This window comes from Miniopterus natalensis, chromosome 14 (assembly GCF_054644295.1).
Source record: "Miniopterus natalensis isolate mMinNat1 chromosome 14, mMinNat1.hap1, whole genome shotgun sequence".
Classification (NCBI taxonomy): domain Eukaryota; kingdom Metazoa; phylum Chordata; class Mammalia; order Chiroptera; family Miniopteridae; genus Miniopterus; species Miniopterus natalensis.
Window position 1 is genome coordinate 50747154 of NC_142094.1, and position 26517 is coordinate 50773670.

The 26517-nt window shown below is 51.9% G+C and overlaps 1 protein-coding gene across 2 annotated transcripts; it reads left to right on the forward strand.

The window, feature by feature from the left end:
- The first annotated feature begins 974 nt into the window (after positions 1-974).
- On the forward strand, positions 975-25311 carry VWA2 (von Willebrand factor A domain containing 2). Of its 2 annotated transcripts, none has more exons than XM_087823966.1 (14): positions 975-1142; positions 5896-5957; positions 7063-7137; positions 8305-8438; positions 12872-12981; positions 15207-15401; positions 16683-16816; positions 17612-17744; positions 19578-19633; positions 20698-20805; positions 21584-22156; positions 22458-23012; positions 23670-23795; positions 24625-25311. In XM_087823966.1, the coding sequence occupies exons 2-14, from the start codon at positions 5906-5908 to the stop codon at positions 24702-24704; spliced, it is 2331 nt and encodes a 776-aa protein (XP_087680092.1). In that variant the 5' UTR covers positions 975-1142; positions 5896-5905; the 3' UTR covers positions 24705-25311. The 2 variants fall into 2 exon arrangements, with proteins under 2 accessions (XP_087680092.1, XP_087680093.1); XM_087823967.1 differs by having other exon boundaries at positions 23670-23786.
- The last annotated feature ends 1206 nt before the right edge of the window (positions 25312-26517 follow it).

Here is a 26517-nt window from a genome sequence, read left to right on the forward strand (position 1 = left end):
AGTCTTCCTGGAGGGCAATTTAATAATACACATCAAAGGCCTTACATTACGTATACCCAATAGCCTGCAAATTTGCCTTCTTGCAGTTTGAGTAATTGAGTAAAAGCACAAATATCTAATTGCATGATTAAAATTAAATGTTAATGTTCGACAGTAAGTGGGTTAAGTAGGTTAGAACATTAAGCAGGGGCTAAAAAAAGGCAAGAAGTGGAAACGCTGGTTACGAGACAGTATGTACGGAATGAACAAAGCTGTAAGTTTTTAGGTAACTAGAAAGACACTGGGAGCACGGACACCGTACTATGAAGTGATTGTCGCCGGGTGGGGGGATTTTCAACCTGCTTGGCATTTTCCTTCTTTGCAGTGAGCACACACGATGCCACGACACTTCCTGATGGCCATGAAAACTACAGGCTACACAATTCGAGCCGCCCTTTGTGGAGCGAGGGCTTACTAGTTACGAGGCTTTGTGCCAGGCACCGTGCGATTCTGATTTGTGGCGTTTGAATTTTAAAAATCAGGCGCCTTCTAGACTTAACCAGGGAAATTGCCTAAAGGGCCCGCTGACGACCGCGCAATTCCAATGACAGGCCAGCCAGGTAAACAGACGGCAATCGCCAGGACAAACAGAAACGGTGCCAAAGTCAACGTTTTCGCCTGAACTCGGGAGCACCCAATAGTGCAGAGCGCACAGCGCGCGGCTCCGAGGCTGGGACGCGGGGCTGGAGCAAGTACCTCCCTCGGTTTGCGGGCCTCGCCGACCGCTCGCTGCGGGCACGCGGGAGGCGCCGCGGGCGGGGCCCCCAGAGGCCAGCCCTCCGCCCCCGCCCGCTGGGCGCGCAGGTGCTCCGCGTGGCGCCCGCAGCGCCCCCTGCCCGAGCCGCCGCGCGCTCCCGGGGAGCCCGCAGCCCTGGTGCCCGGCCCCGGCGGCGTCCTCCCAAAGGGCGCCGCCGACTTCCTCGCGCTCCCGGGAGACGAGCGGGCTGCGGCCCCGGGCGCCCCTACCTGGAGCGCGGGGACCGTGCGCGCCGCGGGGACCCGGCGGCCTTTCGCGCTTTGTTCGGCATTGTCTGCGCGCCCCTGAGCGCGGCCGCGAGCCCCGCGCGCCTCTCCGGGCCGGCGGCGTCCCGGGAAGAGCGCAGGTAAGGGGACGGGCCCTCGGGGGCTGCGGGTGGAGGAGGGAACCCCGTATTGAACCCCAGCTGCTTGGCCCAGTACAGAAGGAGCCTGTCTTCTGAATCAAGGCTTTGGGGACAGGCTCAAGGTCCCCCCCCCTCCCGCCCCCGCCGTTGGAGAGCCTCTGCAGGTGTTCCGGTTACTCCACCGCAGTTTTTCCCCAGACAGCTGAGTACCCCCCCCCCCCCCCCAGCGAAGCCTCTGCAAGCAGAGCCCTAGCGGGGCCCGCTGTCCCTGAGAGACAGACTCGGGGCCTTTGGGCGATGGGAAGGCCAGGGGGGTCATGCTGGACACCCCACCACCATCACCGCCTGACCCCGCCCTACTTTCTGCTCCCAGGCCCAGGGCAGAGCCCTTGGCCATGTGTTTGGCAGCTTGGAACGGAATAATTGGAACCTTCCAGTGTTCAAAGTGTGAGGTCTTTTAATTTAAAAAACAACCACAAACAAAAACCCTAGAACCTCTAAATGTTTTATAAGTTGAGGTCTGAACGCCTAAGCTCTGTTCGGCTTCCAGGGTGACACTGCATTAAGAAGTGTGCATTTATTGAGAAAAGAGTCAGAGGAGCAACAGGTCAGGAAAGTGAGAGGCAGCGCTGCACGTGGCCGTGGCCACGGCCTGTTTGTGAACGCTGCCGGCCTTCAGCAGCCTGCAGCCATTCTCTTCTTGGCTGACGGGGGTACAGAGCACCTCTGAGCCCCTTTTCAGGCGGGCTATGGCCCACTCGGCCCACTCTCTTCTTTTGTAGAAACCCAGCTCGGAGCCATCTCTGACTAAGAATTTCCCAGACTAGTCCCCAGGCACATCCCAGGGGGAGAGGGGAATGCCTTCCTTCATCACACCTGCCTGTTTGAAGGCCATCAGTGACATGTTTTTCTTTGCATCTGGTTTTCGGTCGTCCCTCCAGAGCTTAAAGTAGCTATTTCCTCTCCCCTGCCAATGGACTTGGGTCCCCTGGAATGAATTATTGCCACATGGCCCATGTGTTTGCAGATGAGGGAACAGACCCAGAGAGGGTGGGAGAAGACTGCCCGAGGACAGATACGAAAGCCTTCGAGGAACCCAGACTCCTGGGTTTTTAATGAGCTTCATAAACGGCACAGCCATTAATTGGCAGGTGGTGACATTGGGAATGAACTACTGGTGCAAGTATAAAAACCTTTTAAGAATGTTCCCACCAGGTTTGCATTTTCACTGCATCTCCAACACCTGGGAGGGTGCTGGGCACAGGCAAGATGCCTAATAGTTTTTATTGAATAAATGAAATTTCGTATATCGGTGAAAGGGTCAGCAATGCTATGAGGTGTTTTAGAACAGTGTCCTCAAACTTTCATATTTCCCATGTCAGTAAAAAAGTTGTTTTAATTGGGAGGAGTGTAACAAAATAGCTAATTCTTTTTAATTTTTTTCAATTACAGTTTATATTCAGTATTCTGTGTTTAGTTGCAGATGGCTAATTTTGTATTTTATCTCACAAGATTATTTTAAAAAATAATAAATGCCTCCCATCATCTATAAGGCTATTGGGGGTCTCTTGGGGACCCTGCACAAGGAAGGGTCTGTCCGGCCAACACCCCCACTTCAGCATCACCCCAAGCCAGCTCCCTGGGACAGCTGAATACACTTGAAGTTCTTCCTTCAGTTTACCCTTTTATCTTCTAATCAGCTGCAGACTGCTTATGCTCCACCTGCGGAATTACCTGCAGGGCTTCCCTGACCACGATTCCTATCTTTGAGCCTCACGCCCTTTCCTGACCCGGATCCCTTCTCTTGAACTGGAGTTCCCTGGTCTCCATCAAGAAAACTTTGCCCTTGCCCAGGGGGCTTTTGAATTGTGGTCTCATGCAATCCTGGCAACCACCTTTCCAGGCAAATAGGAAACTGAGACTGAAGTGAAGGAATTGACTGGATGGGTTCATGTTCGTGTCCTGATGTTTCATTAGTGTGCTTTGCATGTCATCTCTGCACTGTACCCTTCTTGTCACAGCTGAGGTGCCCGCAGTCAGAAGACCTGGGCTTGGCTTCAAGCTTGTGGTTCGCTAGCTCTGGGACCTCAGGCCCCAACTTCTCCAAAACCATTTTCATGTATAAAAATGAAGATGATCATGCCTACCCTGTGGAGGCATGACTGTTGTTATATGAAATTAATATATGTAATGATCATCTTTTATCCTTGTACATTTAGGAAGTGTTTTACCATTCAGAGGGATGTTCACGCTCTATTTCATAGGATTTTTACACCACTGAGATCCTCCCGTTTGACAGCCGAATGCACCGAGGCAAGGGAAGTTGTTTGCAGTCTCCCAGCTGATTCTAAGCAGAGCTAGGCTGGAATTCTGTCTCTGGACTTCTGGCCCTGTGTGTGTGCTTCCCAGAGTCCCAAGGAAGTGAATTTGGGTCTTGTACACTTAAGGGATTTTCAAAGATCATCAAAACAGTCATTAAAATCTCTTTTGGCTAAAAATACATCTTAGCAGGTGGGGTGAGTGTAGGAGGCTCTGAGAGTTATGCCCGTCTGCCCAGCTTTCTCCGCAACCATCCAGAGAATCCAAACAGCACATTGCCCCTGGGTGCTGACTTCTGGTTGTCGAACTGTTGGGTTCTGAAAATTTGCGATTCTTTTAGGGGGAGCAGGCCTTTCCCTGAGCAGCTTTTCAGATGCTTTCCCTGCCTCATCACACTAGAAATGTGCTGTCCACTTCCCTAGACTCTGAGCCAGGTGTTTTGCCAGATGGACAAGAAAGATGATTGTTACAGCAAAAGACACCAGTGGCTTCCTGGCCGGAGACTTCTACCTTGGGTTTTAGTCTTCCTGTTCGATTTTAGTCTTCCTGTTCAGGTGTTAACTGTTCTTGTAAAGGGCTCAGGTTTCTATCCCAGCCAGGGGAGGCTGCCACGGGCTAATCTAATATTCAGGGTTGAAATTGCATTTTGTAAGGAGGTGGAAGTGGTTTCTTTTTTCGCCCTGCACTCATTTCATTTCCAGTCATAGAGGAGAAGGCAGGCATTGTCCTGCAAGACTGCCTTGAGCTATCGCCTGTCCCCCCTTCTTTTTCAAAAGCAGCCTTGTTTTGGCCTTGGTTTCTTCCTGTGTAGTGGGAAATGTAATCCCAGGGTGCAATGTTTTATGGTGCCCTGCAGCAACCCCACTCACCTGCTGTCCCCAAATGCCACCCATGTCGTGTGGAACCAAGATTTGCAAACAACAGACGAGAAGATTGGGGCATGGGGGGGGGGGCATCTGAGCCCATGTGTGAGAGTCCCAGAAGCCAGGACTGGTGCATGGGATCAGCGTGAATCATGGAACAGAAAGAAACATGGAACAGAAAGAAACAAACGTGATGACAGAGGCGAGGCGTTTGGTAACGGAGAAGGCCTTACGAGGTGCACCTGGGAGGCACGGGCCCCTTCCACCCCTGGGCTGCAGATTGCCCCTGACTACGCTGTGGAAGAATGCAGAGAGCTCTGGGAATCTTCTCCTGTGCTCCAGTGTGGGAGTTGCTGGCAGGTTATTAGCCAGGTAGAAAACTGCCAAAGGGCAGGGTTTGGGGTGGCAGACTTTTAGTTACACTTCTGTTCCTCTCTCCTGGTTCCCCAGAATCAGGAAGGTGATGGGTTGAACCAGAGGCCAGAGTGGAGACGGATCCTCTTATTCGCTGATTAACCTGGGGCAAAACACTTCTCCACGCCTCAGTTTTCTCATCTGTAAAATGGAAATACTGCTCTCACTGGCTGGCTGTGTGGATTAGGAGAGAGAAGACCCAAAAGTATGGAGCCTGGCAGCAGGCACGCAGTAAACACTCACTTGATGGTAGTAGCTGTTGAGTTGTACTGTGAAATTCATTCTTTTAAAAAAGTTTTTAGATACAGGTTGTATTTAGAATGTTGAATTGGTATTTCAAGAAAGTTTTGATATGTGAGGAAGGGAGAAGAAACTGAGTGTTTGAAATGATGGGGTGGGAACAGTGAGTAAAGAGTACTATTAGTACTTCACCAGCGTCGAAATAACATCCGTTTCATTTATCTTGCTACAAAAATGAATGCAGTGAGCACAAGGATTGATCTAGAAGTATCCGGCCTGTGATTGAAAAGATACTGATACACTTCCTAGGCCTGGCAGCTAAAATCAGAAGTGCGCTCAGGGGTGTGCCCTGTGGAATCAGTGTTACAGTGTCTTATTAAAAGTTCTCACTTTTCCTGCTAATACTTCCCTCAAAAATCGATAAATAATCAGGCTCCATAGAACTGAATGTTCACCCATCCTATAAGCATTATCAGGCAATAAAAAACCTTAAATTTGTTTCTTCCCCAGCCACATCGCTGTTTATAAATAAGCTGTTTAGAAAGTGCAGGCTTGGTGACTGTGCCAGGTTTCATAAAATACAGATACCAGACTGAAATCAAATCTTCACGCCAGGACCCCGTCTCTCCATCCTGAACATAGGGCTTGCTCCTTGCCCAAGTCCGAGAAGGAGCTGGGGGGGGGGGTGTAGAAAGATGTTAAACCGTCCTTGAAAGTCAAAGTCACTGGAGTAGTCTCCCGTGGCTCTTGGGAGTTGGGTCTCCTCCAGGCTACTGTAGTTTCTATGTGAGGAGGGGCCTCTAGGGTCATACTGATGCCCTGGGGAGGCTGGGGAGCTGTCATCTGGTTTGGGTGTGTGACTTGGGGAGCTCACGGAGATGACTGTTGTTGCTTTTTTTCTTGTGCTGGCCCTGTAGTCGTCTCAACATGCCCTCTGTTCTGTTGCTGGAGGCCATCTGCATTTTCTTGTTTGCTGGAGGTAAGTTTGTGTGGTGTTTGGGGCTGGGGTAAGGTGTTGAGCAGTTTGGTTTGTCTCATATCCTGTCAGTTGTAACGTCAAGAGGTCCCTTGAATGCACCTGTGACTCCACGGCCACCCACCTGGTCTGCCCCATCACCTCAGGCTCGGACCGTTGCAGTAGCCTCCTGACTGGCCTCCCTGGGATCTCCAGCCCGCTCTCTGCACAGCATCCTTTTCAAAATGCAAATCTGATCATGTCTGGATCCCTTTCCACCTCCACCCCCTGCCTGAAACTTTTCAGTCATGTCCCATTGCTCTCGGAGGCCCTGCCTGGTCGGACCCCATAGCCACCTTCCTCCCCTCTGCGCCCCTTTGTGCTGCAGCCCATGGCCCTGCCTGCCCAGCACCCTTGCTGCCTCCTGCCCTAGGAATTCTCAGTGACGGCGGCCCCTGTGCCCGGATCACTGCGTTACCCCAGCACTGCCACCCTGGTCAACTACCCATCCTTCAGCACCCTGCCGTCCTCCTGAACCCCCAGGTCAGGTCAGATCCCCCTGTTAAAACCTCCTGTAGCTTTGGTCCCTCTGCTCTATAGCGTTTAACACAGATACGAATTTATTTCTGTGTGAGTTTTTAAAAATTAGTGTCCATCTCCACCAGAAATAAGCTCCATGAGAAAGGGACTGCACATTCTTTCCGCACTTCTGTGCAAGCTCAGCGCCTCGCACGGACACGGCGTCTGCTCGGTGCTCATGTGCTTTTCTGTGAATTCTCTCTTTTCTGAGTTATTTGTTCCCATCCCAGGTTAACTTCTGTGGCGATGAGCAGAGGTCTCGGTTAGTAGTTCGCGCCAGGGCAAAACTCTGAATCACAGGCTCTCTCTAGAGCCTCTGTGTATATTTTTAATTTTTCTCTTCGAAATTAAATACAAAGGTACTTGATCCAGAGAGGTAATTGGGGGTTCCTTTCTGCTATCCATCTAGTAATTTTTGAGATACAGTATCATTAAACTCCTCCACGCTCCTGTTTTCTTTCTTACCGCCTGTTTGCTCTGGTCGCACACTGTAGACCGAGGCCCCTCCGCTCTGCCGTGTAATGACGGCTTCTGGTGTCTTCTCCCCCAGCGCCGGCCTGCCTCCCTCTCCAGGAAGTCCACGTGAGCAGGGAGACCCTTGGGAAGATTGCAGCCGCCAGCAAAAGTAAGCCCATGTTTTATTCAGCCCTCTAAGCGCCCACCTCAGCTTGTTTGGGGCGGACCCAAGGGAAACCATGTTACTCCAGGCAGTTTCCACCCCACTCCCGTTTTCCATTCATGCCCCTGAAACAGGCCCAACCAAGTCCCTCTCTTGAGTAAAAACCCTCAGTAAATCCCTGTTGCCAAATTTCTTTAAAAAAATTTTTTTATATTTATTATTTTTCAATTACAGTTTCCTTTCAGTATTATTTCGTATTGGTTTCAGGTGTATAGCATGGTGGTCAGACAACCATGTACTTTACAAAGTGGCCCCCAGATATTTCCAGCTCCCACCTGGCCCCCTACACGGTTATTACAGTGCTCCTGACTGTATTCCCTGTGCTGGGCTCTGCCTCCCGTGACTGTCCTGTGACTTCCCATCTGGACTTGTCAACCCCTTCCCCTCCTTCCCCCAGTCCCCCGAACCCCCTCCCCTCCGGCACCCACCAGTCTGTTCCATGTATCTATAAGCCTGTTTCTTTTTGGTTTGTTCATTTATTTGGTTCTTTAGATTCCACATATAAATGAAACCACATGGCATTTGTCTTTCCCTGACCAACTTATTTCACCTGTCGCCAGATGTCATGGCCTACGCTTCAAGGCCGACTTTGGCGACCGCTGTCCACACACCCAGCCTCGTCTCCCTCCCGGTTCCCTCTCTTCTGCCCCACTCAGCACCCCTCCGGTGCTCAAGCCCAAGCAGCCCGCTCCCAGGGCTGGCACATCCCTTCCCCCGTCTCCAGTGAAATCCCCTCGGTGTGCTGCCTTCTGGGTGGCGCCCTGTCACCGGGGCCTGTCTTCCTTCCACTGTCCTGGCGTCTTCACGGGGAGGCGGGCTTGAACTCTGCAGCCCCGCAGCCTGGGCTTGATTCCTGGCTCCACTGCTTCCTAGCACTTTGTCCTAAGGGCTGTGACTGGGCCCTGCTTTCCTCAAACGTCACAGGTACTTAGGAGTGGGGTGAGGGGCCGAGAGCTGCGGGGTACAGGGTTTCTGAGGTGGCAGAGAAGGTTCTAAAACTGGCAGAGGTGATGATGGAATGTATTTGTGAGTATACTAAAAACCATTGAGTTATGCACTTTCAGTGGGTGAATTATATGAAGCTGATTCACCCATCTGTCCCCCTCTCCCCAGTCATGTGGTGCTCAGCTGCGCTGGATGTCCTGTTTCTGATAGATGGCTCTTACAGCGTCGGGAAAGGGAGCTTTGAGAGAGCCAAGCACTTTGCCATCACAGTCTGCAACGCTCTGGACATCAACCCTGAGAAGGTGAGTGCAAGTCTTGCTCTCTTTGTATTTAGGGTGTCTTTGGTTGCAAGAGACAGAAATCCAGTCTTAAGCGGAAGAGGGAATTTACTGGCTCCTGGAAGTAGGAAGACTAAGAGGGTGAATTGTGGTTCCAGGCACGGTGGGCTCCAAGGGCTCAATCTCTCTTCTTTCAGTTTTGCTCTCTATGGTTGGCTTCATCCCAGGCAGGTTTTCCACACATAGCAAAGTGGCCCTGCATCGCCCTTCAAGCTGGTGACACCAGTAAAAAGAAAGTGGATTTCTTCTCTCCATCTGGCAACAGTCCCAGGGAAGGCTCCGATTGGGCAGGTGTAGGTCACATGACAATCTCTTAACCAATCACAGTAGTTCAAGGGAAGAGATTGTGTGACCAGACTTGAGGCATGTGCTTGTCCATGTTCATGGGTGGTGGTAAATGTGTGGATTTGGTTTCCCATTAGAAAGATGTTGTGTTTGCACAACAGTGGGCAAGGGAAAGCATGTAACTACCTCCTGAGACTAGAATCTCAATACGAAGCACAGCTCCTACCCTCTCTGTTCACATGAAAGCAACTGTTCCTGCCTGGGTGATCCAGCCAGTGTGTCCATTTCTTGTTCTTCCTGGCTCCAGATAGTAGGTTTGAAATATCAGCAGAATGTGCTAGCTATGGCTCTTGTGGCTAGAAGAAGGGGTACTTTGGAATAACTTGGTAGAAAAATGGGCTGTGAACATATACAGACAGTTCCCAGAAAACAAAACACAAAGTGCCCTTGGACATTTGCAAAGATGCCCAACCACCTCACTCAATGTAATAGCAAGTCTCTGACGGATACACCATGTTTCATCTACTGGATTAGAAAAAATCCTAACTTTGGTGACATGTTCCATTGGCACGTCTCCGGGAAACTGACCTTCTCACACACCGCTGGTGGGAGCATGCAGCCTCTCTAAGGGGGAATCCAACAGTGTCCATCAGAGTTACAAAGGCTTGGACCCTTTAACTCAGCAATTTGTTCTAAATACACTCCCAACGATGGTTTTCCAAGATGACATTCCTGGGTTCCAGGAAAACCACTAGGATTTAGGAGCAAAAGTGGCCTTTCATGGGGACCAGATTTTCTCCAGAATGGCATGTTGTTTTGGGAGAGTGAGCCATTACCCTGGACCCCAGGCAGTCTTGCATAGCTATTTGAAGACACCATAGCAGGGCAGCCCAGAAGTTCCCACTGTGCAGTCAGCCCAACACAGACCCTAAAGGGGCCAGGGCCAAGGACTGCTCAGTCTCCACCCTCTTCCACACAGGGCTCTGCTGTTAAAAGGAAATGATTCCCTATAAAATTTCACTAGTTATTCATGGAGGAAGAGCCATAAAGATCCAACACTGTTGACCTTGGCATTGATGTAGCATGTCCTGAAGTGGGTGGCCAAGAGATCCCAGCGGATGGCAAGTTGGGAGAGAAGAACTGTTCAGGAATGTTGACAGATGAGGAAACAGGCTCAGAGAGGCTAAGTGACTGCCTAGGGTCACACAGCAATCTTAGAAGAGAGCTAAATGTGGAAGAACTGGGGCTTCTGACTATCAGCTTAGGATTTGTTTCATTAGATGTCATTTGTCCCTACCCATTGGGCTAGGATGAGGTGACTTCACACCCTGCTGTCATATAGGAAGTGGACAACATGGCATTGTGTGTGTGTGTGTGTGTGTGTGTGTGTGTGTGTGTGTGTGTGTGTGTAAGTGAAGGGTGCTGATGGAATTCAGGATTCTCAAAGAGAAATGAAAAACTCCATGGCCCACCGGAGTTTTGGGGAGTAGCTGTGCCAATCCACAGGGCCCCAGAGTTCAGTGTTGCAGGCCACCTCTAGAACGTGGTCTTCTTAGGTTAGGTGTTGGCAAATCAGACAGTGGCCACAACAAAGAGTGGAACAGTGAGAGGCCTGGACATTTCCATATGAGGGAACCTGATTATCATTTTTAGATGAAAGAGGTACACAGTGGCTCCATTTTCCTAAGAGGGCAGAAGCTGTGTGTGTAGGGAAATAATACGTGGGCTTGGCCCAAGAGAAACTTTCTCACAGCCAGACTTGCGCGCAGGGCTCGGGTGTCTGTCTCAGTGAACGCGTGAGCATCGCGACCTCGGGCACTCTGTCCAACTTGCTGGGTCACTAGTGAAGGGTTTTCCAAATCAGGGTGATTTCAGGCGGTTCCACCTGAGTTGGCTTCAGGTTTTGTGTTCTTGCTGCTACATTTTTGTAGTCTTCTTATGTCCACGTACAAAAGAGTTGATGTCTCCTTGTTATCTCCATATACAGGAGATCTTACTTTCTATAGCTTCAGTTTTCAGGAAGAAATTTTCAAGTTGCTATAAATTAAGGCTTTTATGGATGCTCTGTTGTTGAGGTGGATTTAAGGTGTTTGAAGTCTTCCTCTCAATATTTAAAAGCTGAGAAGTTAAAAAAAAAAAAAGCAAGCTGAGACGTTCACTTCCTGGCTCTAATATAATGATCTCAGCAGGGAGGTGAGAAGTCTGGGCGGGCTGGCTTCTGAGCATACAGTAAACTGGAGATAAAAGGCAGCTCTTTTGCTCCCAAACCGCCAATTAAATTAGATGCCTCAACTACTGACTCAGGCTGCTTGTATCTGGTTTTGTTTTGAAGTTGTATCCTTCCTATTTAATTCAAGTAAATACACCCAGCTGTTGGTCTCAAGGGAGGCTTCTTTTTAAACTAAGTAATTCGTTCTCATGGTTCAATGAAAAGACATCTCGTGAAAAGTGTCCCTCCTACCCACACACTTTCCATTTGCTCGGTCCCCCGCCTGCTTCCTCGAGCATCCTTACAGAGTCCTTTCATGCAGATGTGGGCAAGATGAGTTTGTGATCTTTTTCCCTCCCCTTTTATACAAAGTAGCAAGTGATACACACTGTCTTGTCCCTTGCCTGCTTCTCTCCACATTGTCTTGAAAGTCTTTCCATAACTAGGTATCTAGGTGATATAGGTATAATGTAGGTATATGTTATCTTTTATAGCGGATTCATGCTCCAGTGTAAGGATTTACCAATGTTTAGTTAACCAACCCCCTGTTGATGGCCATTTGCTGTTACAAATATACTGTGAGCTTGAAAATATGTCATTTGCACATGTGGAAGTATATCTGTAGGATGAATTCCCAATAGTGTTATGCATTTATAATTTTCAATAAATACTGACAACAAATTGCTCCCATGGATACTGTAACATTTATGTTCTTACCCTTAAAGTTTGAGAATGCTGCGTACCCCCTGCAAACACTGTATCTGGCTTTTTGCTGTTCCTCAGTGTGGTCCCTTCAAACAGCCGTTCGTGTATTAAAGAGCCATTTGTATTTCCTGTTCTGTGATCTCTGTTCATATCCTTTGCCCTTTTTTTTTTTTTTTGGATTGTTAGTCTTTTACGCATCTATTCCTAGACACTCTTTATATATTGGGGAAGCTAACCCTTTGTCTCTGACCTGAGTTGCAAATTCTGTTTTGTCTTCATTTTTTGGTTGGACCATGGAATGTGTTGCCCTGCAGAAGTTTTCTTCCTGTAGTCAGATGTGTCAATCTTTCCTTTATGGCGCCTGGAGTTTTAGTCATAGTAAGGTCTTTTCTGCTTTGAGGTTTTAAAGGAGCTCTCCCAAGTTTTTTTCTAGAATTTTTATGGTTATGCTTTCCACATTTAAATCTTGAATCCCTTTGCAATGGACCCTTATTCCTTTGCAGGTTTCCCCAGATGTCCCCAAATCACGTAGCTGGCCTTTCCCTAGCATGGCACCTTTAGGGCAGGGTCTCTGTAACCACGGGTGGGTGCGCGGTGGCTGTGGTCAGTGATGAGCCAGCAGGGATGGTGGCTGCGGTTAGCTTCTGCGACGCCCCTGGCCGGCTCCGCGAGCGTTTGGCTGAAGGCCTGTGACCGGCCGCCGAGAAGGCGAGCAGTAGAGCTGAGCCTTGCGAAGATCACAGACACTGAGTCCAGCGGCCTGCCCCCCTTTCTCACTCACCCGGGGCCAGATCTGTGTCCTCTCTGCATTTTAGTGTCTCCCACAGTAATGTGGGTCTGAATAGTGCCTCTGGATTAAATGAAGTAATGTGAGATTGCTTAAAACAGTGCGTGCCCCCGGCAGGCACTCGTAAGTGTGAGCAGAGACCCCGCCCTGAAGATGCTCGCACCACAGCGAGGGGATGGAGAGAACTGAAGGGCTGGTTGTCAGTGCAGAATACAGGCAGACTTGACTCTTTCCTTCCAGAACCTTCTGGGCTTTGGAACCTCTTCTTAAGGAGACCAGAGAAAGCTCTGACACTGGACTTTGTTGAGCGGGCGGGAGGCAGGGTCGTTAACCTTTCTCATCCTACCTCCCCTCTTAGGAATGTTTGTGACTTGACCCCGCTCTCAACTCCGGGCCTGTGTCCTCCTGCAGGTCAGGGTGGGAGCGGCCCAGTTCAGTTCTGCTCCGTGGCTGGAATTCCCCTTGGACTCCTTGTCAACCCAACAGGAAGTGAAGACAAAACTCAAGAGCATGGTTTTCAAGTATGTATGCTCAGATTCTGCCCTGGTTGGGATGCGGCTGGCTGCTCTTAAAGTCACCCTTAAGGGTTTGGCCCTGCCCTTGGCCTCCCAGAGAGGGCTGCAGTGTCCAGAATCCCAACTGTGCTTAGTGGGTAATGAGCGTTCCCTTCTCGAGGCTGCCCCTATTACCCCATGATGTTCCAGGTGAGACCTGACATGCGAGTTAAAAAAATATTTGCTGCTATTATGTGTAGTTGTCAGTTACCTGGGAGAAAGAACCAGCGAAGGTCAAGACTGGAATTAAGAGCAGGTGTTGGGAAGAACACTGGCCCTGGTGACTGCCACAGCGCGGAGAGTCCACCACACTTCTTGAAGCCTCGTGTCTGTGGCCTCTAAAGAGAGCCAGTGCTCCTCTGTAGTGAGAGTGCTTTGAAATGATGAATAGCTGTCCGTGTGCTGGTACACATGCACACCCTATAAATGGATGCGTGTCGTGGGGCCATAACTTTACTCACATTACCAGTCAGCTGCTGTGTGTGTGTATATGACGTGTATATATGCACATGTGTACATACATATATTTCTTGTGTAAATACTTTTATGTGTATATTACAGAAGCACGTAAACATATACTTCTCTATATATGAATGTGTTATACACACATACTTACACATAATACTTTTTATAGGTCCCTCACAAAAGAATGTCCTGAACTTGCCACTTGTCACTCTGGTCTCTGCTGCCCCTTGCACTAGTGTCCACTGCAATATGTGCTCTCAGCAATTTTTAGGTGTCACCTCCAGTCACAGAGGCCCTGAGCGCTGAGGTCCTTTTTCCAGTCACAGGCTCCTTCCTGTAGGCCCACCAGTGCTCTCAATAAGCCCAAACCCCCTCACTGGGCACAGCAGGAACTTTGGGGGCCGTACAGGGGGCCCTGGAAACAGTAAGCAGCTTTTTAATTGACACAGATCCTGATCTGTTGTAGACTAAGTCTTAGTTCTAGGAATTGTCCACTCTGGTTGACATTCATTAACTTAATGGAGCTCCACAAAAAGAATTGCCTTTTAAGAGCTCACAGATGACAGAAAGCAGCAATAAAGTGAAGAATCTTCTAGGCGTAGTTCATAAATCCTCCCCAAGCACAGGCTTCCATGCTCTTTCCTCACCTCTGTGCTGAGTGGAGAGGACTTTGAGGACTGAGAGGAAGGGGAAGCCACGAAAGGAAAGGAGCCTAGATCAGTGAGTAGCTGCTGGGAGGAGAGCAAACCTGGAGAGATGCCTGGGCAGGAAGATTCATGGCAGACTAGTTGGGTATTTTCACCTTAGGAGAACGGCCTTAGGCTCCTCTGAGAGGGCTGAATTAAAGGCAGGCACTGCCTTAATTTATACTCAGACTTTAATGAGTATAGACGTGCCCCTGCCGTAGTCTGTAGGCTAGCGTTTCGGAATGATCTAATAGGATTTCCTCTGTGCATGGAGTTAATAATTGCTCATGTTTGGATGTGTTACCATTCCCTGAAAGTTGGCCTAAAATCCATTGTTGTGAGTCATGATTCTCTGCCCAGTTGACACTAAGAGCCGGCAGGCCTCCTTCTGAGGACTGCTATTGTGAGATGTAGTAGAGATTCTGCACTGGGATTCCAAGCCCATCGACAGTCCCTGTAACTGGGATGTAAGGCCCCAGAATCCTAGCATCCCAGTGAGATGGGACATTGTCACCTGCCCTGCTCTGGAAGCAGTCAAGCAGTTCAGCCTCCCACCTCCTGACCCTGAACCTAGAAGTGGGCCAGGACGGTCCGATTGTGGAAAGGACCCCATCGGACCCTTGCAGCAAAGCCCTGTCCTTCACTCTCAGGGGTTCTTACTGAGCTCTGTTACCTGCTCGCCCACCCCAGGGAGATGTTGAGCCATAACAAATGGGCATGATACATGGGCGGGGAGATGGGAGGTGGGTGTTAGACAGACCATGGGAGTTGTCAGCCCAGAGCCATCATTGGGGATGACCCGAAGGGTGACATCACCTAAACCACAGAGCTGGGTGGGGTGTGTCTTCAGATCACAGGAGAAGTTCATTTCTATTCATCATCATTGTGGTTTAGAGAGTGAGAAAGTCCATCTCTCATGGTGGAATTACCACTTTGAGCCTCTCTGCCAGGAGAACCTGGCCATCACTGCTAACGGAGGAGCCACTGTTTCAGGCTGCCTGCCAATGTCACCTTTGCTTTTTCCCTCCCGGGTGAGCTCAGAGGAGGACCCACAGAGACAGGCCTCGCTCTGAAATATTTCCTGCGCAGAGGGTTCCCTGGGGGCAGAAACGCCTCTGTGCCCCAGGTCCTCATCATCGTCACTGACGGGAGGTCCCAAGGACACGTGGCCCTGCCAGCCAAGCAGCTGCAGGAAAGAGGGGTCACTGTGTTTGCCGTGGGGGTGCGCTTTCCCAGGTAAGAGGCTTGGCCACTCTGGGTAAGCCCTGTGAGTCAGCCTGGGGACCGTGGTGCGGCCGGGAGACTTCACAGCCATGGGAGAGGGGTGGCAGGAACACCAAGCTGGTTCTCGCAGGATCGGTCTTTTCTTCACTTGTCATGTTGCCAGAACACGGGGAACTCCGAATCTGCAAACCTGAGACTTTGTCTTTACTTCAGTCTAAATGCTTGGTTTTAAGTTCCAGGAACTCAAATTTATTTGGGCAGAAATGGAAATTCATGGACTCATCTAACTGCGCCGGGTGGGTCAGGGGTCCCTCGGGGTGAGCAGGAGGAGCAAGGACTTAAATGCCATTGAGATTCTGTGTCAGTCCCCCCCACTGTGCATCTCTCCTGTCTCAGCCAGGTGCTTTCAGGAGCTGGAACTGTGGCTGCAGGCAGCACCCAGCTCCACCCTGGGGAGAAAAGACTCACTTCCCCAGTTTCAAGTTGAATAATCTGAGAAAGAATTCTGATTAGCCTGGGCAATGGGGTGACTGGCTGCCGTTCTCCAACCACATTTCTCTGGATGCTGGAATATGCCTTTTTAGGGGAGAGGGAGATTCAGGTCCTCAATGGAAGCCTAGTTGTTTGTGGATATTAAGTGAAATGACTGTGGTCTGGGCACCATGCCTGGTCATAGAAATCCCTTTATTCATTTTAGTGCATTATTTATTCTCTCAATCAATAAATATAGGTTGTCTTTCTCATGCCAGGCATGAGTCTAGGCTCTGGGGATACAGAAACAACAGTATAAACGTCCTGCCCTCATGGAGCTTCCATTCTAGGAAAGGAACTAAAACTTCAGTGAATTAATAATAAAGTGATATAACTTCAGGTGGAAATAAAATGCAAAGGAGAAAAACAAAGTGGGGTAAGAGGTTACAGATTGATGGGACGCAGAGAAGAGAGCTATTTTAGAGACCTTGTGGTCTCTCAAGGCTTCTCTGAGGAGTTCATTTTTGAGCAGAAACAACAGGTAAGGCAGGTGGATGGCAAGTGCAAAGGCCCTGTGGTCATAGGTAGCTTAGTGTGTGATAGGAACAGCAAGACAGCCAGGGAGTGGCTGGAGCCCAGCAAACAAGGAGCGAATTACAAGAGGTAAGGTATAGGAGAGGGGCAGAAGTCAGGTCTAGAGACTTTGTGAGTCATACTACACTTTGGAGTTAGTTGTGAGTAGGTTGGGAAGTCTTTGGAGGGTTTTGAGCAGGGTTTGGAGTGACAAGGCAGTATAACTTCTCTGCTGGGGCTGGGGCCCAGGTGGGAGGAGCTGCACATGCTGGCCAGTGAGCCCAGGGAGCAGCACGTGCTGATGGCTGAGCAGGTGGAAGACGCCACCAACGGCCTCTTGAGCAGACTTAGCAGCTCCGACATCTGTACCTTCGCCTCTCCAGGTAAGGCCTTCCAGACTGGCAAGGAGCGGGCTTGCCCTTATGGAAGTGGGGTGTGGGATGGGGAGGGTCCCCCCTAGTCTGAGGTCAGGACTCAAGAGCCTCCCCAGGGAGGGGTGGTGAGAGGAACGGGGTCCAGCAGCGTTGGCCCCGGGGCTCTCTGCTGTGTTCTGCCTCCCTGTGCGAGTCCCTGTGGGTTTCTCAACTGGACCCCTGAGTTTGTCTCCGTGGGGGAAAGGGGCCCAGGGCTTGGGAGCACGTGGGGCCCCTGTACCTGTGCCCTGCTCGGGAGGAAGAGCCAGGTCAGCTTGCCTGCTGTGGTCAGCACCTGGACATGTCAGTTTGGGGTGAGATCTCTGCATTTGTAGTTGTTTTTGTCAGGATCCTCCCAGGAGCTAGAGTGAGGTATGTTATAGAAAACATACATGTGTGCATGGGATGTAAAAGCTGTACAGGGCGGGGCCTGTGTGGAGGAGATGCTCAGAGACTGGCCCCTCAGCAAGGGGCAGAGCAGGGCCTGTGCGGAGGAGATGCTCAGAGACTGGCCCCTCAGCAAGGGGCAGAGCAGGGCCTGTGCGGAGGAGATGCTCAGAGACTGGCCCCTCAGCAAGGGGCAGAGCAGGGCCTGTGCGGAGGAGATGCTCAGAGACTGGCCCCTCAGCAAGGGGCAGAGCAGAGCCCCTCCCAGTGTGCCCTGCCTGAGAGGCAGAAGGCAGCAGCCAGGGCTGAGGGTGGTAGAGCCACAGCGGGGGAAGGCATAACCCTGCCTTCTCTATCCGGTGTGTGCTGTGGACACAGACTGCAAGGTCCAGCCTCACCCCTGCGAGCGCAAGACACTGGAGACAGTCAGGGAGCTTGTCGGCAACGCCCTGTGCTGGAGAGGATCCTGGGGGACCGATGGTGTGCTGGCTGCGCCCTGTCCTTTCTTCAGGTTTGTCCATATGGTCTGGGGTCAGAGCTCAAGGGCACAGCCTGGGTGGGGCTGGAGTTCCCCAAGGCCAAGCGCTCAGGAGCTGCAGGGTTTGAAGGAGTACTGGAAGGGAGCTAGGGACAGAGCTCCTAGGGCGTAGGGTGGGTCAGAGTCTCACTGACACACCACCTAGGCGCCTAGGTGAGCGAGGGTGGCAGGGTCACAGCCATTCAGGAGGCTGGTCAGTGAGCCAGAGGCTGGTCTTACAGGGCACTGCTCTGCATGTGGGATGGTGACCTGGTAACTTGGTTCCTCTGCGCACCAGTTTCCACATTTATGGGACCTGGTGAGGCAAGAGGCTTAAGATCTTGGATGAATTCCAGTGTGGGGGCCGTGGGGGTTGCTTGGATCTTCAGGACCGGGGCTCAGGTGTCCTAGAGCACCTGCTGCCCAGCCGGCAGCCTGTCTCTCACAAATCCCTGGACTGTCCTGCAGCACTCTGTCCACACCACCTCCAGGGCAGTGCCTGGCCAGCACTGGTGAGCTGTCCTGCGCCCTGTCCGGAGGGCCAGGTGGCGTCTGAACCAGCTGTGTCTTTGCCCCTTGGCTTGTCCCCCAATGAGATCAGATCATGCACAGTGATGAGATGGACTGGCCGAGAGCGTGAGGGCCTTGCAGGCCGCTGGAGAGTCCGGAGGCTGTCTTGGCAGGGAAGAGCTGTGGCCCACACCTGGTTCAGAGGAAATGGGGGCTCATGCCAAATCAGAGGCCACTGGAGATGCTCTCGGAACCTGAGCTTCCAAGTGAAAGGAGGCTCTTTGCTCCCCGGTGAATGTGTCCAAGTGCTGCTTTTATCTTCAGTGCTTGTTTTGCTTCAGGGTAGATTCTAGAAGTGAGCCCATTAGCCTGCCCCCATGGTGGGCAACCCAGGGTGAGGTCTCCAGGAAGAATTCCTCTTTGGAAAACGTTAGAGAACCTTTGCCACAGCCCAAAGAGGAGAATGTCCTTGGGTGTGTACCTGGAGCTGCTACAAGCCAAGAGGAGGGCTTTCTGCTCCTGCTGAGGCCAGCCATCATCCCACAGACCCAGGCCGAGGGGGCTGCGTGCCGGGGCTCTGGAGTCAGATGGTGGGGTCCGGATCCCAGCTCTGCTGGACTCTAGTAACTGCATGACTTTGGGCGACCTAATTCAGCCCTCTGAGCCCATATCTGCATCTGGAAGGTGGAGATAACTGTCTCTTCAGGTGGCTGTGGACTCGAGGTAACTCAAGTCCAGTGGTCTGAAAATGATCTTGAGCGGTCAGCCTCAGATGGACACTTGTGCAGGCCAGAAAAATCACATCCAGGGTGAAGGGGCAGGGCTGTGGCCAGTCTCCTTCCCTCTCCATTGAGGCTCCAGGGAATGCAGTTGAAACCTACAGATAGAGTTACTGTATAGAAGAAGGAACTGAAGACCAGAGAAGGAAAGTAATTTGCCTGGGGTCACACAGCCAGAATCCAGTTGACTAATTCTGAGTGTTTCCTACCCCCTACCCCCTGCCTTGTGCTGGCCGCAGGAAGAAACTTGTAATAGAAAACTGTTCTCACCATTCAGAGTTTGGAACACAGATTATCTCCAACTTCAGACATGATAGCCAACTTACCTTTTATCTTTTTAAAAATTGTCTCTGGGTAGTTGGAAACATTCCCTACTCTATGTGCAGACAGAAGCTGGGGCGGAATCAGGAAAGAATGTCTTTCTTGACCCACTTCTGCGTTGGAATTTTTATATCTGCTTTGTGTTTTAAGTAACCTTCCTGGTGTCTGCCCTCCTGTTAAACCTTTGATCTCTACCCTTTGTTTCCTTGGATTGTAGCTGGAAGAGAGTGTTCGTGAGCCACCCGGCCACTTGCTACAGGACCACCTGCCCAGGTACTGTCTGCATCTTGGATTCTCCTGCTGTGCCTGGGCCCTGGGACTGGGCTAGTCTTTTATCTGTTGTAAAGACATGACTGTTTGCTTCATGTCAGGCTCTGTCCCAAGACTTTCCATGGAATCCTCACAATAACACTGGACAAGTTCAGTTACCACCTTTTTAGATGAGGATTCTGGAGCTTGGAGGGGCTCATGGAGGTGCGTAAGCAGAGGAGGCCACGCTCGTTAGCTCCAGGATCCGGAGGCTCGCTGTCTGGCTGGGCCAGCCTGCAGAGGCTGCTGACAACCCTGCATAGAGCTTGGGAAACAGCATACCCGCCCTGCGGCGTTCCCCGAGTCTTGGGGCACCCCCGCTGTCGGCTTCCTGTTACTGAGACCTCCATCCTGGTTCAGGTCCAGCTCCAGTTCATCATTACAGCGCCCTCCTGGGCAGCTGTGGGTTGTTAGGGTAGGTTGTGTCAGCTTTCTAGGGCTGCTGTGACAAAATACAAGAGACTGGGCGGCTTATACCACGGATACGTATTTTCTTAACAGTTCTGGAGGCTGCGAGTCCAAAATCAAGGAGTCAGCGAGTTTGATTTCTTCCAAGCCCTCTCTGCTGGGCTTGCAGATGGTCATTTTCTCACTGTGACCTCACATGGCCTTGGCTCCGTGCATGTCCCTCGTGTCTCCTCTTCTAAGGACACCAGTCATATTGGATTAGGACCCACCCAATGACCTCATTTAGCCTTAATTTCCTCTTTAAAAGCCCGATCTCCAAATACAGTCATATTCTAAGGTGCTGAGGGTTAGGACTTCTACATGTGAATTTGGCGCGGGGGGTGGGGGGGGGGGGCACAATTCATCCGTAACAGTCCAGGTCCCGTTGGCACATCCCCATGTGAACCTATGATTCACACAGGGCCTCACCCAGCTCACCATCAAGCGTCCTTTACTGCCCTCTACATACCTCGCCTCTGTCCCCTCTGCTACAGGTGTTGCAGCTCGTTTCTGAGCAGTCCCCAGGGAGGTGGGGCAGAGTGGCTGCTGGACTCGGGCTGTAAGCAGGCATCTCTCCCTAGGCCCCTGTGACTCGCAGCCTTGCCGGAACGGAGGCACGTGTGTCCCAGAAGGACGGGACAGGTACCAGTGCCTGTGCCCACCGGCTTTCAGAGGGCAGGCTGACTGCGGTACGTATGCACGGGACCTTCAAAATGGGCCTTTGGCGGGCGGGCAGTCCAGGCTCCCCGCTCACCGCCCACCATTCAGACTGCCAGGTAGAAACTAGCCCTTGAGGTTTACAGCCACCTGCTCACCGAGACCCCCCGCTGTGATGTCTCACACGAACCGGCCTCTGAGTCTCCATGAACGAAGAGCTCAGCTGGCAAAGCCCTGGGTGGGACAGTGGCTCCTGGTGTATCAGCTTCCGAACGGTCGCTGTTCCACATCTGAGTGTCGCAGAGCCCAGCTTGGTCCCGGTTCTGGGCAGAGCCTCTTGTCCGCCTTTTTAGGAAGAGAAGCCTCAACCCTTTCTGATTTTAAAGAGATGAAATGAAGACTGTTGGGATTGTTGGGAGATTGAAAGCAGATTATGTAGTATGATAAGTGCTTAGCACAATGCCTGACACATAGTAGGGGCTTGTTTAATAACAGTTTTTTAATGTAGTGCATAGCTTCAGGATTGCTCAAACAGGACACAAGCAGCATTAACCGTAATGGGGGGGAAGGTATAAAATAGGTTACATGTCAATTTTTAAACAGCAGTTTGGTGGCGACCCTTAGCAAGAGCCTGGAGGGAGGGCTCTGTGATGTGCACTGGGCACTGAGCCCCTGGAGCCTATTTCTGCACCCCATCTCCCACCTGGGAGAGGTTTCTGCTGTCCCGGGTGGCGGGTGGGTATCTTGGGTGGGAAGGTGACCTGCGTGCCCCAGGTGGCCAGGGTGTGATGGCGGCTGTGACTTTGGCAGCGCCGACGCTGAGCCTGGAGTGCAGAGTAGATGTCCTCTTCCTGCTGGCCAGCTCGGCGGGCACCACGCTGGAGGGCTTCCTGCGCGCCAAGGCCTTCGTGAAGCGGTTTGCGCAGGCCTCGCTGAGTGAGGACACCCGCGCCCTCGTGGGCGTGGCCCGGTACAGCGGGGAGCTGGAGGTGGCAGTGCCCGTGGGCGAGTACCAGGATGTGCCCGACCTGCTCAGGAGCCTCGATGCCATCCCCTTCAGCGGCGGCGCCACCCTGACGGGCAGTGCCCTGCGGCAGGCGGCAGAGCGCGGCTTTGGGAGCGCCAGCAGGACCGGCCAGGACCGGCCCCGCAGAGTGCTGGTCCTGCTCACCGAGGCCCGCTCCCAGGACGAGGTGGCCGGCCCCGCACGCCACGCCAGGGCCCGGGAGCTGCTCCTGCTGGGCGTGGGCAGCGAGGCCGTGCGGGCGGAGCTGGAGGAGATCACAGGCAGCCCAGAGCACGTCATGGTCTACACCGACCCTCAGGACCTGTTCAACCAGATCCCGGAGCTGCAAGGGAAGCTGTGCAGCCGGCCGCAGCCAGGTAAGATCGCGTGCCCGTGCCCACTGCGAAGCGACCGCAGCCCGACCCAGGCCTGTGCCTAGGGGCTGGCTCCACTTTAAGTAACGTGGGACCAACAGTAGCACCTCCTGAAGGGCTTTTGTGAGGATTATGTAAGACAAGCAGTGTACACAGAGTATGCACTCAGGAAATTGTAGGTGTCGCTATTTTTTATTACTATTCATTTATTATTAATAAGGAGCTCAGAATCTAAGCATGCTTTAGAAGAGCAGCTTTCCACCTGGCACAGCCTGCCCCGAGGCCCACTCTGCATCCTCCGCAGGCTGCCGGGTACAGTCGCTGGACCTGGTCTTCACGCTGGACGCCTCGGCCTCAGTGGGGCCTGAGAATTTCGCCCAGATGCAGAGCTTCGTGCGAAGCTGCACCCTTGAGTTTGACGTGAACCCGGACGTGACCCAGATCGGCCTGGTGGTGTATGGCGGTGGCCAGGTCCAGACAGCCTTTGGGCTGGACACCCACGTCGCCCGTCCTGCGGTGCTGCGGGCCATGAGCCAGGCCCCCTACCTGGGCGGGGCAGGCTCAGCAGGCACAGCCTTGCTGCACATCTATGACCAGGTGATGACTGTCCAGAGGGGTGCCCGGCCCGGCGTCCCCAAGGCCGTGGTGCTGCTCACCGGTGGGCGGGGGGCAGAGGATGCGGCCGTCCCTGCCCAGAAGCTGAGGGACAATGGGGTCTCTGTCTTGGTGGTGGGCGTGGGGCCTGTCCTGAGCGAGGTGCTGCGGAGGCTTGCAGGTCCCCGGGACGCCCTGATCCACGTGGCGGCCTACACAGACCTGAGGTTCCACCGGGACGCGCTCATCGAGTGGCTCTGTGGAGGTGAGTGGGGGAATCCACAGCGCTCAGGGCTGCCCCCGAGGGGTGATGCCTCAGCCTGAACCTTCACATCTTCACAGGGGTTACAGCTTCTCCTGGCCACTAAGCACTTTCTACGTGCCAGGCTCTGTGCAAAATCCCACGCTCAGGAAGGCCTGCGGTAGGCACACCATCCCCTAGTTGACATTCAGGGCACAGAACATTGAGCACAGATACCCATCCCCAAACTTGAGAGTGTACACACTCCGTCTAAACAGAAGACATCGATAGGCTACCCACAGATCCCCCACGGTTGACACTGACCTTGGAAGTAAATGCCACAGCAAGGGGCAGACACAGCTAGGTGAGCCTGACTCCAAGGCTCCCTTTTTACAAATACGTGGCCATCATAAGAATAGTAAGTGATGCTAGGAGCCTAGCACATCCGAGAGAAAGTCTCCCGGTGGGAGTAGGGAAGCTGGGTGGAGGTTGGTTCTCTGACCTAGCCAATCAGTACAGAGCACCAGCCACGTGCTAACCTGCGGCTAAGGGCCCACGTTAGCGCTGAGACGTGTACGACCCTACCCTAGTGGCCTCAAGGCTGTACCGGGCTTCCTTAAAGGAGGGGGTCTTTGGGGCTGAGCCAGGCTGGGATCTCCTGGGCACATTTCTTTCTTGTAGAAGCCAATCGGCCCGTGAACCTCTGCAGACCCAGCCCATGCATGAACGAGGGCACCTGCGTCCTGCGGAACGGAAATTACCTCTGCACTTGCCGAGAGGGCTGGGACGGCCCCCACTGTGAGAACCGTGAGTGGGGCCCTGGCTCCGAGTGTGAGCTGGGGGTGGTATTGAGACTGGACAGGCCCTGGGAACTCGGCTGAAGGCAGGCTTCAGGGCGTTGGCTCAACAGAAAGAAGCAGCATCCTTTGTTCATTCACTCAAGAAACATGTAGCAGGGGCCTCCTGCATCCCAGTCATCTTTCTGGGTGCGGGAAACATAGTAAATTAGAAAGAACCTCTGCCCTCACGGAGCATCCATGCGTGTGGGGGAGACAGGAAGTAGTGTATTAGATGGTGCTCAGGACACAAGAGCAAAATCATGGTGACTGGGAGGACGGTCTCCTAGGGAGGCCTCGGTCAGGAGCACCGTGGATCCAGAGTGACTGGGAGACAGAGGATGTGGCCCCGATGCAGGAAGGTGGGTAGATGTGGTGGAAGCTGGTGGGAGGTTTTTTGAGTGTTTCTATTTGCTCAGGGAAGGGGGAGGAATCGGCTTGAGTGAGGATGGGGAGCAGCTGTTGAAGGTTGAAGGAGAGAGAAGTAACCATCTAGGAGAGAGGGGACCAGACTAAGGTCATAGAGACTGATTGCTGAGCAGCATCACGCCCACCTGGGGCTCCTGGTCATGAATTTAAAGTTAGATCCCCGCAACCAGAAGACAATTCCCATTGGAGCCTTGGGTTCTCGGCCCCTGGCAGAGGTGGACTTCCTAAGGCAGGGAGTGGATCTGAAGGGCCCTCAGGTAGGGCCTTTGATCTGGCATCTTCTGCTTGGTTGTGGTCAGGGGCCCACCTGACTGCTGGTGGACTGAGAGGACTGACACTCCTGATGTCCTCACAGTTCCCTTCTTTCCCAGGGGTCCTGAGAGGAGATGCCCTCAGGGCACAAGGCTCCCGTCCACAGCCTGCAGGAGGGCAGCAGCCCGGCCCCTCCTAGCAACTCCGGAGAAGGCCCGGGCACCCTGGACGCTGAAAGGACGCCTGCCCTCGGCGCAGCATCCCTGCTTGCGGGGTCCCCCGAGCATCTGCCTCCAGCTCTGTCCAGAGCCCACCTGCCCGCTCCTCCCCCGGGGAGAAGAGACACCCCAGCTGTAGACAGTGCTGCTTCGGGACACGGTAGCAGCTGTTCTCACTTGCTAATGATGGTGTTGAAAACGCTCGACGTGTGAGTAAATATTTCCTTTCTGTAGCTAGTTGTGCCCTGTCGAGCTTGTCACCTCCCCCACCCCCAGGAGAAACAAAGGAACCTGGAGACTTTTGATGGCCCGTGGGAAGCTCACTTGGCCCACAACCCATGTTGGGACAGTAATGCTCAAAAGGAGGCAGTGACTAGAGTGTCGTTCAGACCACTGAAGTGATGGCATCTCAAGATGGAGAAAGTGCAGAACTTTTCACAATCTTGCCCTAACGATGTCCTGGATGCATTTGTTTTGTTTCAAAAGGGGCTTGAGCGGCATTTGTGGCTCCTGGGGAGTGGATCTGTGCGGGGCAGAGACTTGGAAAAGCCCCAGACTGGAACGTGCCTGATTCACTGGCTTGTTTGGGGGGGGCTGAGTGCGCAAACAGCCCTGGTTCCGGGGGCCTGGGCACCAGGCCACACTCTCTTCGAGGGCTTCCTTTAGAGTTTACTTAGTAGGGTTACTGTGCGGGGTTTACTGAGTGCTTGTCTCATTCTTTTAGTGTGGCAAAGAGCAACAGATTAAACTCAACAAACGGAGACTCAAGAAACTTAGAGGGGCTTTTTTTATGTGTAGTTTTTAAAGGATTTCAAGAAATGTTGGTTATTTATGTAACAGGAATATTTGTATCGATATGGCAAAGAGGCGTTCGTTGGAGTATTTTCTGGCAAACCAGGCGCTTCCTCACCTCCCCTGTATTTAGGCACCATTTCTTCCCCGCGGTTGTGTCCTTCTGCGTTTTCAGAAACTGCTGCGGAGCTCTGATCTGAGTGCAGACCCTTTATCCCAGCTTTTCTCTTTACTATAGATTATGTGATGCTCTATATGCAAATCTTTGAGGCTACCTGATTTAACCGCCACTGAGCTTTAAGAACGTCAAGATTTCTGGTGCTAGAGAAGCACCTGAAAGAGGTTATCACCGTGGTGTTGTCAGAGGTTGGAAATAAAAAGTCCAGTGTGCCCAGCCTGTGGCACAGCCATTGTTTGTGTTCAAGCGATATTTTTATTCCTGTCATTACCTTGGCGGAAGGTGACGTCAGAGCAGGGCCACATGTCTACCCAGCAGTTTAATCATTTTATAGTGTACGTTCTTTGTCCCATTTGAATTGCTTGGACTTTGTGGGTTACATATTAAAGGCTTTACTATTTCTAGTTTTAGGTAGGTCCCAGCTTTTTTTTTTAACCTTTTCTAGTGAAGGCGCCACTGAATAGTTCAGTCCTTTCAATATCCCAGTAGCCACAGAGGGGATTCCTTTCTTACTGTCTGACTGACCAAGCCTTTTAAATTACACAAGTAATATAAAAATATGTTCTTGTAAAAACTGAAACATTGCAGATAAGCCATACACCTTTCATTTCCTCTGAATGATTCTCACTCTGGCCAACTTGGTGAATACATTTGTTCTAATAGTTCATTGATTTTCTTGCTTTTCTAGAAAAATATCATTTACAAATAATGACACTTTGCCTCTTTTTTTTAGAGTTTTATACTAATTTTTTTCATCATTTTGTGTTATGTAGGACCTGCAGAATAATGTTTTGAAAAGGTAGTGGCAATAGCACATGTCTGTT

Excerpts from the sequence above, each read along its gene's own strand:
- VWA2 (XM_087823966.1), top strand. The coding sequence starts at position 5,906 with ATGCCCTCTGTTCTGTTGCTGGAGGCCATCTGCATTTTCTTGTTTGCT. Across the intron at positions 15,402-16,682 it reads GTGGGGGTGCGCTTTCCCAG|GTGGGAGGAGCTGCACATGC; the intron begins GTAAGAGGCTTG and ends GCTGGGGCCCAG. Across the intron at positions 23,013-23,669 it reads CATCGAGTGGCTCTGTGGAG|AAGCCAATCGGCCCGTGAAC; the intron begins GTGAGTGGGGGA and ends TCTTTCTTGTAG.